Below are 16,993 nucleotides of genomic sequence, written 5' to 3' on the forward strand. Positions count from 1 at the left end.
ATGTGCTCGCCTAAGTTATCAAAATCCTACCGAGTGAAGAGCAATCCTCTCGCTCGGGGGCTTAGCTGCAGCCTCGTGCTCGCCTAAGTTACCAAAATCCTACCGAGTGAAGAGCAATCCTCTCACTCGGGGGCTTAGCTGCAGCCATGTGCTCGCCTAAGTTATAAAAATCCTACCGAATGAAGAGCAACCCTCTCACTCGGAGGCTTAGCTGCAGCCCTGTGCTCGCCTAAGGTATAAAAACCCTGCCGAGTGGAGAGCAACCCTCTCATTCGGAGGGCTTAGCTGCAGCCCAGTGCTCGCCTAAGTGGACTAAAGAATAAGTCGATTGCAGTACAGGCACCTTGCTTTGAACCTGCAAAAGACATTCCGAGCCGAAGGCAATCGTATTCAAGCACCAAATCCAAGTTTGAATCAACGTCTAAAGGAACCGAAAGTGCTCAGGCATCAAGCCCGTTAAGGTTTGTCGGTTACAATTCCACTCGGCATACCGAGGCAAATTTAAAAGTATCGAGCCAGAAGAAGTTTTTTACCCCTCCTGTGGAGGGCTGGAAGGTGCAACGAATTCATCAAGGTCAATTCCGTCGGCGATCCGAGTGGCAGCTGCAAGGAAAGTTTCCATAAAGGACCTGAAGTCGTGCTTCTTGGTATTGGCCACCCGAAGGGCCGCCAGCTTCTCTTCTCGCGCATCTTTGCAGTGGACTCGGGCCAGACACAGAGCGACATCTGCACCACACCGAGCCGAGGACTTCTTCCACTCCTGCACTCGACCAGGGATTGTGTTCAAGCGGGCCATCAGCGACTCAAGGTCATTCTGAAGTGTCTCCTCAGGCCAGAGCGTCGAGTCGATGCGAGATGTGGCGGCCTTCAGCCTTGCGAGATAGTCCACGACAGCTGCAACACGAGACTCCAGTCGGAAAATATCCATGGCGACTTCGTCGTTCACCGGAGAATTGACGGGGTCGAGGTTTGGCTCCAGTCGGCTAGTTTCTTCTTCAAAGTTTTGACAAAATTCTGCAAGGGTGATCACTAAGTCAAGAGGATGGTCGAATGGAAAAATCACGATTGGAAACGTCTGCCAAGCATAGAGATTTACCTTCAAGCATAAGAAACAGCTTCTTGGCAAGTCCACTCAGGAAAGCCTCCAGATCAGTTTTCTTCCCAGTCAATTTGCTGACTTGGTCGGTCAGGGCAGCTTTATCAGTTTTCAGTCGACTGATCTCCTTGTTGGCAATCCCAAGAGCAGCTTTCAGATTGGTATTGTCTTGTTCGAGCTTGGTGACTGAAGCTAACTTCTCGTCAGCAAGCTTGATCTTCTCAGCTAGCTCAAGGTCTTTCTTCTGCTGGGCCTCCCTTACCTTACCTGCAAGTTACAGCAAGATCAGATTTTGAAACAAGCAAGGGGAAAAGCAGTCGTCAGGGTCTCACCAAACATACCTTCGGTCTCCTCCTTTGCCTTTGTCAGCTTCTCCTGAACCAGCTTCAAGCTCAGCTCGACTTGAGTATGTTTTTGTTCCAGCTCTGAGTAGCGAGCCACAAGATCACAGGAGTTCTGCGAAGAACCAATCGACTAAATGTCAAATATAATTCACTTCCGAGTGAAAAAGGGAAAAACACACGTTTCTAAGACTACAGCCAAATACAAGCATTCGACCGTAGTCTCGGGGACTACACCCAGTGGGTGCACTCAGCGTGCCCCCACTAATCCCGATGAAGACAAAGTCGACCAGTCGACCTCAAAAAAAAAAAGAGATGCATTCTCTAAGACTGTGATCAACTGCAAGCAGTCGACCACAGTCTCGGGGACTACACCCAGTGGGTGCACTCAGCGTGCCCCCACCGGTTTGTGAAATCCAGTCGACATAGTCGACTGAAAGAAAAATTGACGTCATAAAGCCTAAGGCCGACTGCCAGCAGTCGACCTTAGCCTTGGGGACTACACTCAGTGGGTGCACTCAGCGTGCCCCCACCGGTTTGTGAAATCCAGTCGACCAGTCGACTGACAGAAAGATTGACATCATAAAGCCTAAGGCCGACTGCCAGCAGTCGACCTTAGCCTTGGGGACTACACCCAGCGGGTGCACTCAGCGTGCCCCCGCTAACACGGAGTTTATTCGACACACCCACTGGGTGACTACTATAAATTCCGGAAAAGAAAAGTTTTTGGTAGCATATCCAACAGAACAAACAGTGGTCGACTGACCTGGACATTGCTTTGGAGGGCAGAACTGGCGTCATAAGCTGCCTGGCTCGCATCCCGGATGGTCTTCAGCTGCTCCATCATGAGTCCCGCCTGGCGTATTGCTTCCTTCGCTGGGCCAGCTTGGTCCTCGGGGACGTGGTGCGTCGTGAAGAGGGAGGGCTGCTGAGCACTCGTCAGTGGATTTGCGAAGGACACCGTGTGTCGAGTGGTGTTCTCTTCCTCCACAGTCAGAATCTCAGGCGCCGTCACATCCTGAGGCACCTTACTGGCGGACGCTTTCCGACTCCTCCTATGTGTCAGTGGTTCTTCATCCTCGTCGTCGTCAGGGAGATTGATAACAGTGTTGGGTGGAGCTGCGGAGAAGAATCAGGATCAGAGATCGCGAGTCAGTCGACTAAGAACGGTGTTAAGAATACAGTACCTGGGTTCGAAGTTGCTGCATCCTCCATCTCGTGGTCATCAGCCCGGGCCGAGGTCTCAGAAGTAGCAGCACTGCGACTCCAAAGGATCAGTCGACTAACTTCAGCGTCGACCAGAGATAAAGTTCACACAGAATAAGAAAATATGAGCAGCACAGTTACCCTGATATGGTGGGGATGGACACCTTCATCTTCGGCAAGAGTTTGACCGGCTTCGACGAGGCCGCCCTGGGCTGCTTCGGCGCCTTTTCAGTCGGCACCGGAGAGGTGGTCCGAGGGCGCTTGGTCGACTGAGTGGCGGTCACAACCCCCTTACCACGTTCGGTCGAAGGGTCGTGGACAAGCTTCGACCGCCTTTCTGAGCGCGGCGGTACGACCTCCTCCTCCTCCTCTTCCTCATCCTCGACATCGTCTTCATCACCGACATCATCATCATCGTCGTCATCATCCTCTGCAACATCCGAGTCCCATTCCTCCTCTTCCTGGCTCTCGCCCCCGCTCGCCTCGCCCTCCTCAGTCGAAGCTTGTGCCCCATTGGGCATCGAGTACAGCTCGGTGAGGGCCTAGCAGATGCCCAGACAAGGATCAGTCGACCAGTCGGCAGGGTTAACAGAATTGAATACGACGAGGGCGCAGTGGAGAGCAGAGCAAGTGTACCTTGTTTGAGTCGCTGTTGTGGTCGAGTGGAGGAATCCTTCTGGCTCCGCGCGGGTTGTCCTTGTTTCCGGTGACGGCTGCCATCCATCTTTCCAGAGTGACATCGTCGACTGCTTCTGGATGGACTCTAGTCTCGTCTTCGGTCCCACAGTACAACCACATTCAGTGGCTCCGGAACTGGAGAGGCTGGATGCGACGCCTGAGGAAAACCTCCAGGAGGTCCATGCCCGTCACTCCCTCCCGAACCAACTGCACCACGCGCTCCATCAACATCTTCACGTCAGCTTTCTCCTCCGGAATCAGCTTCAGAGGGGAAGGCTTGCTCACTCGGTCCATGGTGAACGGAGGGAGTCCACTCGACTGCCCTGGCGTCGACTGGACCTGGCAGTAGAACCAAGTCGACTGCCAGCCTCTGACGGACTCGGGAAAGGTCATGGGCGGGAAGGTGCTCTTATTCCTCACCTGAATCCCCAGGCCTCCGCACATTTGGACGACTCGGGTTCTCTCATCACCTGGGCTCGCCTTCTTCACGGTCTGAGATCGACACGTGAATATATGTTTGAACAAACCCCAGTGCGGTCGACAGCCCAAGAAACCCTCACACATGGACACGAACGCGACAAGATAGGCAATGGAGTTTGGGGTAAAGTGGTGGAGCTGCGCTCCGAAGAAGTTCAAAAAGCCACGAAAGAAAACACTCGGCGGCAAGGAAAACCCGCGATCAACATGGGTGGCCAAAAGCACACACTCACCCTCTTCTGGCTGGGGCTGCCACTCCTTCCCCGGAAGCCTCGCAGCTCCGTGGGGGATCAAGCCCTCGTTGGCCATGTCGAGGAGGTCATTCTCCGTGATGGTCGACTGGATCCAGTCTCCTTGGACCCAGCCCTTCGGCAGGCGGGATCTGGACGAGGACCCTCCGCGGCTGGTGGATCTCCCCTTCGCCTTCTCCGATGCCGACGCCTTCTTTGCACGCTCCAGCGCCGCCGTCTTCTCCTTGGCCATGGTCGCCGGCGAGATGCGCGAAGGGAAGTGGTGCGGGGGCGAGAGCGAGCACGCTGAGCAGGGAGGAAGGAAGCAGGGAGAGGGGGAGAATGCTAAGGCGCAGCACAGAAATCCTCGCCGGGCACATTTATAAGGTCCCTTCCGAGTGGATGACAGGTGGGCCCGGTCGATCTAATCATATCTGGAACAGTTATGCAGACGGGATACGTGGCGAAAAAGGCGGCGCGGAGATCGAGGCGTCCATGCCCCGTCCCATCCGAACGCCGCGGTCCGCCCCGCTTCGCGCGCGCCCCCAAATTTCGCATCCCGCGGAATCCGCGAGCAACAAATCAGTCTGTCAGGCGCGGTGTTTCCGGCGATCCGTCGCTCGGAGATCGTCGAAGCCTGAAAGATCACTCGACGCAAAAACAGAATGGATCAAGTCGACTGAAGGCAAGTTGTTTCCTGTCGACGAAGGGATTCTTTGGTCCAGAACAGCGCACAACCGGAGCGCAAAGGTTAATCGGAAACGACATCAACTCCTTCTTCACTCGAAGCCTCAATCCATTCGGGGGCTAATGATGGGGTTATGTACCTAGGGTAGGGTCATGGACCTGATCCAAGTAACTTACCCCAGGACATCCTTAGAAGAGGTCGCCTTCCAGTCGACCAACGAAGATTCACTCGACTGGCCTTAAGGACTCGACCACGAAGACTCACTCGACCACCAGGAGGTCAAGAGGCACTCTGCACTGCAACGACCTGTAATCAAGTAGACTTTATGATAGTAAAGGCCTTTATGTGGGGCGTTACCAGTAACGCCCCAGACTTAACTCACCTTAAACCCTCTCCTACGTGGGCTGGCTGGGGTCCTGGCGCACTCTATATAAGCCACCCCCCTCCACAGGCAGAAGGGTTCGGCACCTTGTAGTTCATACACTCATAATCCACTCGACCGCCTCCGGGCTCCGAGCCGAGAAGGGCCTGAACTCGTACATCCTTTGTGCTTACAACCTCTCCATAGCTAGGACCTTGCCTCTCCATACCTACCCCCACTCTACTGTCAGGCTTAGAACCACGACACCGGGTCAGGAAGCTGCTGTGCGGAGGAGGAGGAAGAAGGCGGCGGCGCGCTGGCGCTGGTGGGCGGCGGCGGCGCGAGCGCTCTGCCAGGAAGGTGGCGGCGCCGAGGAGGCCCTGCCAGGAAGGAGATCCTGGCGGGCAATGGGCGGTCGGCCATCTCCATGCGGTGGGCGTGCGGTGATGCCCCCGGATGCGCTGGCGCCGGAGCTGTGGATGGAGGTGCGGTCAGCCCCAGATCCGTTTCGATCTGGGCTTGTGGGGTTGGCTCCGCCGCGCGGCAGTGGAAAGACCACGACTTTCTTCTCGCGGACGGCGCGGGGACTCGCGGTGTGGTTGGAGGCACAGCGGAGGGCAAGGCGAGGGCGTTCACCGGATCATGGCGAGGAGCACCTCCGGTAGGTGGCGGCAGGTGGAGCGCTAGCAACGGCGGTGGCGGCGGCGTTCGATCAGCCATGGAGGCGGCGGCGCCGAGATGGCCCTGCCAGGAATGTGTCCTGGCGCGCAGCGGGCGTCCGGCTGCCTCCGTGTGAGGGGATCGCGGCGATGCCCCGGTGGAGATGGCGCCGGAGTGAGGTTGGAGGGGCGGGCGAGATCCAATCTAGCGGCAGTCTCTCGGTGTCGATGAAGGCCGATGGAGCGGATCCGGCTTTTGCTCCGCTTGGAGGAGGTGGTTGCTTCTCGACGGCGATGTTGGTGGAGGTCTGGTTCGCGCTCTCTCGGCAGTGCGGGTGGTGTTGGACCACGGCTACGCGGCTTCGGCGGATTTGCTGCGGTGACGGCGGTGCGAGGCTTCAGGAACGATGCTGCCCGGTACCTCGTCGGAGTGGAGATGTGCAACATTACGGATGAAAATCCTGTCCGGTTTTGGCCGGTCGGCGTCGATGGCACCCGCGGGTGTCATTCCCCTCTCTGGAGGCGACGTCGAGTGTGTCGCCATCTCCCTCGTGCTTGGTGTTGGCAGTTGTCTCCGGGCAAAAGCCTTGGTCCTCTGGAGCGGCATGATGGCGGCGTCTGCGACGTCGTTTCTCTGTTGGGAGCATCGTGCGTGGAGACTGAGTTTCCTGTTGGCGCTACTCCGGTGCTCGTCGTGGCCCTGACCGCTCTCCTCCGGCGCTATGTATGGTCGTCGCGGATGAATCCAAAGGAAGCTGGAGTTGCTATTCTTCGAAGGTGTTCTGTGTCAATCAAGACGCGGCGAGGTGTTTCGGTTCTGGGCAGGCTTTTCCGTGTTCTAGTTGTGTTGTCGTGTGTGGCTGTCCTGAGATAGTAGGAGGTGGTGTTGTGCTACGCTCGTTGTTCGCAGCGAGTGGTAGATGTTATGTACTTTTTTCTCTCCTTCTATAAAGCTATGGTATGCAATTTGCGTACCCTCGAAAAAAAATCCGCCGATCAGTGGTTTTTGCAAAACAATTACGCTAGACGGGGTGCTTTCTGCAGCGAATTTGTATCCTAGTGTTTTTCGCAAACCTAGCCCTCAAAGTGGTGGTTTTATGCAATTTACTCCTGATCGAACAATTCATGGATGCAAATTATTGTCCTAACTTAACAAGAGCCGCTCAGAGCTCCGGTTCTTCAGATAACTCCAGCTATGTGCAGCGCAAATTACGCCACTCATCCAGTCATTCCGCTGCTGGCGAGTCGCTGGCTATCATGCCTCCATTACAAGGGAAGTTACTAACAAGAAAAGTGGTGGACCTTGACGCTTGACAACCTGAGCATGGCCAGAGTTCAATTCGATGCCCACATTTTGGGCACTCATAAATTATGTGGTACTAGCTCAATGAGGCCCACTGATTGTATGCGCTAGGCTTGTCTGAAATTCTTGTATTGCTTTGCTCTATCATTGCGTTGCCTTGCCACCATCTGATTATATGTATCCTGTCTCGAGAAATGTCTGCACACTTTTCAACCGTCATCTTGCATTATTATTAGGAAAAGAAAAGAGAGTTTGAGAGATTTGTATCCGTTCCAGTGGTGCACACACAAAAAGAGATGGACCGAGAATGTAATGAGTAAAGTTGGTATAAAATCGAAGAGAATGAATTGACCAGCTTGGATGGATGGATGCCCTTTGTCTCTGGACGTGCCTGTTGTTACGATAGACCTGCTTGACAATTACTCCATTCGTTTTAGTACAAAGTTGAATTATCTATTTTGGAACGGATGCAGTATACTTGAGCAATCAACGGCTGGAAGGAACCAGCTGGTGCCGATTTGGGCCCAAGTGGTATTTGGAATAACGACGCTTTCCAGACACTAAAAGCACAAGGCTTTCCACTAAAACAAAAGAATAATACTCCCTTCGTCTTAAAATAAGTGTCTTAATCTTAGTACAACTGCAGAGGACTCTTTGAAACTAGTTTTTGGAGCGCCCCCCGAAGAGTTTCACCGAGAATGGAGAGTTGTATCTCAGATCCTAGTTTATTTTACGAAGTGGGACATTATGAAACTACCTCGTTTGGCTTGCATTTTTCTATAGCAGAGCTGAATTTTAGTGAGTGCGGCAGACCCGAACATGCCCTAAACGTCCAGATCGCGTGCTCCGGACACTACCCACCAACACCGTACATCAAAAGTTCATGGACCAGTCCGGACGTTCGAATTCCCACAAGCCCACATTGCAGTTATTAGAATAAAGAAACGCGATTCTTCAAAATGGACATATCAAATGTTCGCGGGCACGTCCGGACGTGTGTGTGGAAAAGTTTAGGCGGCGGTCATCCAACCCTATGCACCAAATGTCTGCACCTTTTTTTCTTCTATATCCGGAGTACTCAAAATAATTAAAAATAAATAGCATCCTTCATCCATAATCATGTTGCGCAAATATTCCAATGCAACAATAATCTAAATATAAATATAAAAATTCAAACAAGAAGTTCTGCAATAAATAATTCAAATTTGAATTCAACTTATTTTGACACTTTTTAGTTCACCTCTTGAAACACCCATAGTTTCTCAATCAGATTATTCTGAAGTTGCTGATGAGTTCCTCGATGGTGGATCTTTTGATGCATTTGGATAAATCCTCAAATGTTATCGGATTCTGCTTTGGAAGTTGGATAGGATCACCCGTGTGCTCAAATTCGAGACTATGGCGAACTCTCTCATCCTCCACAATCATGTTGTATAGGACCACACAAGCTGCCATCACCTCTCACAACGTCTCTCCATCTTATAGTTTTGCAGGTCCTCAAACAACCACAATACAGGCTTGGAACTCTCAAAATGCCCTCTCGACATTCTTTCTACATCCTTCTTGTCATTCGGCAAAGTGAGATCTTTTCTCACCCATTTGTTCAGAAATGGTCTTGACGAAGATCGCAATGCAATTCTGGTAACTAGAGAATCCAATGGTTCCAATAACACACTTCTTCAACATGAAATAGTCATTAATGCCCGAACAACATTGTAGAGGTGATCGAACACAGTTCGCCACATCCGGAATCGATTGTGGAAATATGGTTGAATACTGCATTGGGAACAAAGTAGTTTTCCATCAGCATGCCCTAGTGTCTTGTTCAGATTCAACACTTGATATCCCTTGGTTGATCCCTTGAAACTAAGAACATGCTCCTCTGCATGTTCTGCATCTTCAATAATTGATTGCATCATCGCCATTTCATCCTCATAATCGTCCTCGTCTGTTGAGGACAAATCCATGGACTCGGTGTAGAAGAACTCTGTGTCCGAATCCATAGTGTTTGCTCCATAGTAAGAAAAAAAGTAATAAAAAAATGTCTATGACATTTGACCGAGCACTTATTAGGCATGGTGTCCGTCATGGAGGGGCATCTGTAGGGGGCAAGCAGTACCTGTGTTGGCCAGACCAGGGAAGAAGGGAGGCGTGCACAAGCCACGGATGGGCGTCTGTGTGGAGCAATGGCAGTCCGGCAAAGCTTGGGTGGCAATCTGGGTTGGACGCCATCGGCCCGTCCGGGAGGATGAAGCGGTCAACCCTAGGAGGCAGGCACTTGGATGTCACATTTTTATAGTTTCCAAGGAATTGGGTTAAATATATCTTAGTGTTTTTTCAAAGTTTTTTTTTTGCATGAATTTTAGTGAATGTTTTGGATTTCTGTCGGAAGGTATGTTTTGGTTGGTTGAATGTCTTAGGCCTTGCTTGGAAAGCCTCATATGAGATGTAAATAAAATTTCCGGTTTAAAAATCACCGGTCAACACCAATAACGCCTCTCCGGTAGAAGGGACGGCGAGCGACAACTTGAGCAGTCGCTAGCCATCCCTAAAAGCCAACGTATCGTCTGGTCGTCACAAGGAAAAGCACCAACACGGCCGAGTCCATGGGCACCGCCCGGCTGCGGTGGAGGCCATTCACGGCCTCCTCACCGGCGTCCTCCGCGTCTTCGTCACCGTCCTCGTCGTTCACAACCACGGTGGACCCGCCGGCGGAGTTCCTCTGCCCTATCTCCGGCACGCTCATGGCCGACCCCGTCATCGTCCCACCGGGCCAGACCATCGAGCGTGCCTGCATCCAGGCCTGCGCCGCGCTCGCCTTCTACCCGCCCGCCGTTGCCGGCCTCCCGTCGTCTCCCCTCGTGCTCATCCCCAACGTCGCGCTCCGCTCCGCCATCCTCAACTGGTGCGAGCGCCTCGGGCTGCCCCACCCTTCCCCTCTCTCCCTCGACACCGCCGGCGACATCGTCCGCCGCCTCATGCCGCCGCGCCAGGAGCAGAGGTCGCAGGTGAACTACGGGCCGCCCCCACAGCCACAGCCCTCCTCCGTCCGGACAAGAAACCGGTACAGCGTCGACTACAGCGCCGTTGACGACTTCGTGCCGGAGCCGAGGCAGACGGGCGGCTCGCTGGAGGAGGAGATCATGGCCGTGCTCGGCGCGGACGGCGCCAGCCCCGCGGAGCAGAAGGCGACGATGGCCTCTCTGCGGCAGGCGACGCGGGAGAGCAAAGAGATGCGGACGCAGCTCTGCACGCCGCGGCTGCTCGCCGCGCTCCGGCCGATGCTGCTGTCCGCTGACGCCGGCATCCAGGTCAACGCGGCCGCGGCCATGGTGAACCTGTCGCTCGAGGCGGAGAACAAGGTACGGATCGTGCGGTCCGGAGCGGTGTCGCCGCTTGTCGACGTGCTCCGGGTCGGCCACCCGGAGGCGCGCGACCACGCCGCCGGCGCGATCTACAGCCTCGCCGTGGAGGACGAGAACCGCGCGGCCATCGGCGTGCTCGGCGCTATCCCGCCGTTGCTGGAGCTGTTCTCGAGCGGCGGGGCCGGCCACCGCGCGCGCCGCGAGGCCGGCATGGCGCTGTACCACGTCTCCCTCGCCGGGATGAACCGGTCCAAGATCGCGCGCACGCCGGGGGTCGTGCGGACGCTGCTCGCCACGGCGGAGGCACGGGACCGCGGGAACGACTCCGACGCCGACGCCGCGGCGCTGCGGAAGCTCGCAGTGATGATCCTGGCCAACCTCGCCGGCTGCCCGGAAGGGAGGGCCGCCCTGATGGACGGCGGCGCGGTGGCCGCGATCGTGGGGCTCATGCGCAGCGGCTCGGCCGCGCCGGGCAGCGCGGAGGAGGAGTACTGCATATCGGCATTGTACGGGATGAGCCGGGGCAGCCTGAGGTTCCGCGGGCTCGCGCGCGCGGCGGGCGTCGAGGCGGCGCTGATGCCGGTGGCCGAGAGCGACGGCGGGGTCGGGCGCGACATGGCGCGGCGCACGCTCCGGGCGATGCGCGGGGAGGACGACGAGGTGGCGCTGACGGCCTCCGGGATACTGGGGAGGGAGTGGGACGACGCGAGCGTGGTGTCGGAGGGGATGGTGTCGCTCCGGCGGCCGCCGCACCACCGGAGCAACTACGCCGGGCCGTCCGGGTCAAACACGACCCAGTTCTGACAAAGTCAAAAGTCTCCGCTCTCCCCACGCTCTCCGCTCTTTTTTTTTTACAGTACTTCTCTGCTCTTGTTTATTCAAGTGTTTGGAACAACTGCATTCGCCATTGCTGTGAGTTCTTTTGGTGTAATTTGATTGGATCTATGTAGGCGTTGATGATCTGTGATTTGTAATTGTGATTAAAGAAGAAACTAGTATGGAACTGTCAATTTGTCATACCGTGGTGTGGGTTTGTGACACAAATGTCACATTGGCATTTTTTTCCATCAGTCTCCGATGTTCTTTACGGTTGTGTTTCTCTGTCATTGGTGCCTATCTTAGCTTGTATTAGTACTTACTACATTTAATCACTCTCTAATTCACTCTTCATTAGCTGATTTCGGCTGCTTTTCCCGGGACAAAGATTGCTTGAGCGTTTGGCTCATGTTGCCGCCTGATGCCTTGCTGACCAAACACACCTGTGTTATAATCACTTTACTTTCAAACTGTGCAACGTAATTCGCATTTTCCGCTCAGAGATCCAGCTGAGTTCGAGTCCGATTCGTGACCTTTTGAATTGGTAACAAAGACATATTTTGAATACAAGTTGCAGGCCGTACATCAGAGAAAAATCTGGTTTTGTTCACGCAATAAACAGTGCCTAGTTGCAAGAAAGAACAACAGAAACCGGTCCAATGTCAACTATAGGTAATCTATTCAGTAGTAGTACAACTCAGCTCGAATAATTCAACACGTTGGCGCGTGCCAGAAGGATCGGAACGAAGACTTTGTGTAAATCACCTCTTCCATAGAACGATGCGCTATTATTCTAGTAAAAGAATCTAATAGAGTACGAACTAACGTCACAATACATGCTTTCATCAGCAAGAATGGGACTTTATTACCTCACTGAAACTCAATTTCATACACCATCTCTTGGTGCAACATGTAACAATACTATTTACTACGGAGTATATTGCGCAATAGATGTTGCTTTACACTGCCAAAACAAAATACCACCATTGCACCGTAACCCTGCCCCATTTGGCACCTTAAGAATTCCTACCGCAACGCCGCTTTCGAACGGTCACAGTACAGCATCCTGTGCCACTATGCCCAAACCATAAGCCGGCTGTGGCAAGAGGCGATCATGGACAACGGTTCTTGGGCTCCGCGGTGAGGACATAAATGTCGACAAAGGCAATATTATGTGTTTAATTAATCCCGTAGGTCATTACAGTATGTACAGTTTTGACGTCTTTCAGAAAGCATACCCAAACATGCTAAGGATATGGATTTCAGCAGCATTCCGCACTCACAAGGACATCACCGAGCCCTGGTCCCTGCATAAATCAAATGTATGTTAAGGAACTGTTCAAAATGGGGATCTGCATATAGATTGGCACTACAACATATTGTGTGTATATATGTGGTGAAACTCAGATTTGAAAGGTTTTCGGTGTAACTCACCTTCCATAATCAAGATACTGTGAAGGGGATATAGGTTTAGGACCCCCAAACCAGTCGATCAAGAATATGTTTTCGATTTCCAGTTTAAAGATCTCGAAGTGATGGTTCTTTGGCCAACCTGCCAAACAACAATACATATATGTTTAGATAAGAAAAACACCTTACTAACTTATATTGGCCATATATACAAGGAAACGGTAAATATATCTTTACCCTCCATTTCAGGGTGCTTGCTGAAAAGCGCGGTTTTGGCCAAATCCGCTTCAGGTGACTTATGGTCAACCACCTTCAACTGCAAGAACAGTACATGTTACTTCAGGTCGTGATTACAGTTCTTTTTAAGAATTGCACATCATAGTGGTATTTGGTCTCCACAACATACAGTCCCATTCTATACATGTGCATTTTAGGAGGGATTATAGAAAGGTGTACATCTCCTCCGCTGCTTCAGTGCTTGATCTCACATCATGATGAACTTGTCTCTGTTTCTCATAATGACAGATACTTTAAGAGGCATAGCTTGCCAGGCTCAAGCAAAAATGTTTGCGCATTAGAGCAGATAGACCCAGTAGACTTTTTAGTTTGTTATTACAACTATGAAGGCTAACAGCACCAAGTTGTCACTACGATGCTTCAAGGTTGCTACTTCCAAATATGGTCAAGTTCCCCACTATACTCCTTCTTTCTACCAAATTATGAGAAAAATATATAAGCATTAGAATCACTAACTGGCTATGGCAACAAAGAAGTGTCTATGGATAGTACTGTACAACTTAGGACCCAGGATTGTAAACGCGAGAAAGCACAAGGATAATGATGATTCCATGGTTACAACAAGCCTAGTACTAAATTTGAATATAGAAACCAGGAATAGAGGATTGAAATTCAGCCAAAGTTAAGCAAACATGTAGCAGGGAAATAAACAGAAAGTGAACAATCATCTTATGATGGATGTATGTTGTTATTACCTTTCCAGTAAGAGTAAGTTTTGCACATGTTGGGTTTTCAGGATCAACCTTCCCACAAGTGCCAAGAGGGAACTCACTAAGGGTAAAGGACGTCCTTTCATCCTCCAACGCATCTCTTGCAGTGGGATCCAGAGTAGTCAGATAAAAGTAGGGAATTCCATGGCTCTCACCTGGTACCCCATCACTATATGAAACTACATTGCTGTGTGCAGAATAAGCATGGAACTGGATCAGCAATCAGTCAAGACTCTAAGACAAAGCATTGGTGATTAGCCAAAGTGCGAGAATTAGGGATTACCCAAAAGGAGCGCCACTTAGATCACTTGATATTGTGCTGCAAAGAAAATGGCAAAGCATTAGTGGGCTCCCCAGTCAAGTAGGCACTAATAATGCGATACTGAAGTATCATGATCATAGCAAGAATCAAACTAACAAGTCTGCTAAATTCCAGTTCTAAGATCTCCTTCCTTCTACAGATACTGGGGATGGCGATGATGTGCCGGTTGCAGCCCCCTAACCACCGAAACTAACCTATGGGCAAGTGGAATCATCTTGCCATGTTCTCCAGCTTTTGGTGGTTCTAAACATGTAATATGATTCTATACTTACAGTTGTGCTGTTTGCTAGCTACTTATTTTGTCTGGGTTTTTGCTTATTTCGAAGTCGATTCACTGTGAGTTGTGACCATCAATTTATTGCATGGAGAATTGGAGATTGAGTTGCACATGATTGGAGCTATTTTCATTACTTCCCAGCAGAGCATGTGGTTCAAGCTAGTTGTTTGTAAAATACTAAAAACCAATAGATGGACAGTTATACATACTGAACTCAGCATAACAAACATCGAAACCTAGCTTGTAGTATGTTTCAACTTAGCATTGGTCTCGGTGAACTCCTAGTCATTTTTTATTTAGCCAAATTCTATCTCTCAAATTCCGAACTAGTTGAGGTAGTTGGGTACTCGGGTGTGGTGTCTGACACCTGACCGCTAAAATCATTATCTCAGACGTCTACAAAGTAGGAAGGGCTACAATTCTCCAAAGTAGCGCAACAATTTCCCAAAGGCCTCGAGCAATTACTACTAACTAGTGGAGTACTTCAATTGCGGTTCAGTAGATACCTTGCCCAACTGCAATTCTGAACTAGCGGCAAGAACCAATTCGATCAAACCGCGTGTTGCTAAAGAACTCGGTTACCAAACAGGGATCAGAGAGAGGAGGGAGTGGTATTTGGCGGGGGGAACCTGAGGACGCCCCAGGTGTTCTGCGCGGCGAGCCACCTAGCGGTGGCCGCGGCCTCGGACGGGGCGGGCTTGCGGTCGCGGGCGACGAGGGGGCGGCCGGCGACGGCGGGGGCCGGCAGCCGGAGCGCGAGCAGGAGGAGGAGGGGGAGGGCCGCGGCGGCGCCGAGGCGGAGGCCGGCAGGGGAACGCATGATTCTCTCCTTTGGCTCCTTGCTTCTCCGGTTGTCCTGTCGTGCGGTATTGGGACTCGCTGCCCTGCCCGAAGGCGACGTTTTGTAGGCCCTTTCCCGTTGCAGATAGGGAGGACGAACAGAATGCACGATGGGGATAGATGGGCCGCATTTACTCATGCGTACGAGTGTGGAACTTCTTGTTTGTCTGTTTTTTATGCAGCATGGGAGCCTGGAAAAGGGGTAGAGATAGCGAATATTCATTTCCGAGCCCGACCTCATCTGCACATTATGAATAGTACTGGAAAGGTACATATCCACTGGAAAAATTAAAAAGGGTTGAGATAGCAAATATTCATTTTTTATCCCAAATTTATCTTTTTGCATAGAGCTACTCAGATGTCCAAACAAACTGAAAATTTTCACGAACCTCACGCACTAAAACATCTTCCATGCACAAAAAAAAGATTTTTTTTGAATTTTCTAGTATTTTTTTTATTTTACTGCTCATGGCGAGTGTAGATGAGCTCGGGAGCCAAATTGCCCCTCCCTTGAGATAGTGTCTATCTCGTCTGGATTTTGACTTTAAAACCGCGAGAAAAGGAATTGAAAATTTCTCTTCAATTTTGAAGGGATTTTGCATAAATAGTTCAACACAATGGATTTGCTATATTCTTGGCAGCGCCAATGAAGTTAAAGAAAAATACTCCCTCTGTCCCAAACTATAAGAATGTTTTTAACACTACACTACTGTCAAAAACATTCTTATATTATGAGACGGAGGGAGTAAGGCAGGAGCGATGGTATGCGCCGTTCGGCCGTGTTGCGTGTGTTAAACTACCATCAGGATGCAGAAAAGCAGTCGCCCGCGTCCCCCGTGTCGCCCCTCCCGTGGCAACACGGGGAAACCCTAGCCGCCGCCACTAGCGGCCCCCTCGCGACCCTCCCCTCGCATCTCCGCCGCCGGAGAGCTCGCCGGCTAAGCTGTGCTGAGCCCGGGGATGGTGGCGGCGGGGCGGATCCGTCCTCACGCGGCGCTAGTGCTGCGCCCCCTCCCCTCCCCGAGATCTGGCCGCGTGTCTCGGGCGTCCCCTCCGGCTGCTGCTTTTCCCCTTGTCTTTCGGCGTCGCTGCATCGTGGTGATCTTCCCCCGACGTCCGGCTTCGGCCCTGTTGCTGCTCCCCTGCAATTCTCTGACGGCGCGGCCCAGCTCCTCTGCTGCAAGTGCTGCTGTCGGCCGGTGTGCAGGCGAGCCGTTTCGGGCGGGCCGGCGTGCCCGGCTACGACCCTGCTGCTGCTCTCCTGCTATCCCCTGGCGGCGCAGCCCAGCTCCTCTGCTGTGTTGCTGCTGCTGGCCGAGGTGCAGGCACAGTCTTTTCGGGCGGGCCGGCGCCTTGCTGGCGGGGGCTCTGCGTGTCTGCCTCGTGTAGGTGGGTCGATTCGTCCCCGGCGGCGTCTGCCACTGAGCTATGGTGTTGGCTCTGGTTTGGTGGTGTTGAGGTCATGTGGTCGATCCCGGCGGCAACCGTGTGCCGGCCTAGTGGCGTGGTGGGCGCGTGTGACCACACAGGGCCTTTCGCTGCCGCTGCTCCGGCCCGGTGTTCCTGGACCTGCGTCTTCCAATGTCCACGGTTCTATCGGCGTCCTCTACCGGTGCGGTTTCAGCCCATCGACCCGATAGTTGCGTTCCTTCCTGCTACCTCGGCTCGCCGATGTCCTGACGGCAGTGGCCCCAGCGGCTCGGATCTGCGCCTTCCAGTTCCTTGCTAGCTGGCCTTGCCCACTGGTGTCGCTCCCCTGTGTTGGTTCTCTCTGCCCTGCTGCCTCCCCGACCATGCCCACCTCCACTCCACACCTTGCCTTGTGCCTGATTCATTGCTCGTGTTCGGCGGCGCTCAGTAACGTCCTTCGATGACAAGTACAACCCCACAGCCCCTTCCTGAGGCGGTGGTTCTGGG

The 16,993-nt window shown here is 52.6% G+C and overlaps 2 protein-coding genes across 2 annotated transcripts; one reads left to right on the forward strand and one right to left on the reverse strand.

Moving 5' to 3' along the window:
* Positions 1 to 9,577: 9,577 nt before the first annotated feature.
* On the forward strand, positions 9,578 to 11,421 carry LOC119341721 (U-box domain-containing protein 39-like). Its single transcript, XM_037613582.1, has one exon. It carries the CDS (start codon positions 9,646 to 9,648, stop codon positions 11,206 to 11,208), a length of 1,563 nt encoding a protein of 520 aa, XP_037469479.1. The 5' UTR covers positions 9,578 to 9,645; the 3' UTR covers positions 11,209 to 11,421.
* A 644-nt stretch (positions 11,422 to 12,065) lies between these two features.
* LOC119337696 (protein CREG1-like) lies at positions 12,066 to 15,110 on the reverse strand. Its single transcript, XM_037609853.1, has 6 exons — positions 14,866 to 15,110; positions 13,921 to 13,956; positions 13,623 to 13,824; positions 12,868 to 12,946; positions 12,655 to 12,772; positions 12,066 to 12,527 (listed from the first exon to the last, which is right to left on the reverse strand). Exons 1-6 carry the CDS (start codon positions 15,054 to 15,056, stop codon positions 12,500 to 12,502), a joined length of 654 nt encoding a protein of 217 aa, XP_037465750.1. The 5' UTR covers positions 15,057 to 15,110; the 3' UTR covers positions 12,066 to 12,499.
* Positions 15,111 to 16,993: the final 1,883 nt, after the last annotated feature.

Source organism: Triticum dicoccoides, chromosome 7B (assembly GCF_002162155.2).
Source record: "Triticum dicoccoides isolate Atlit2015 ecotype Zavitan chromosome 7B, WEW_v2.0, whole genome shotgun sequence".
Taxonomy (NCBI): domain Eukaryota; kingdom Viridiplantae; phylum Streptophyta; class Magnoliopsida; order Poales; family Poaceae; genus Triticum; species Triticum dicoccoides.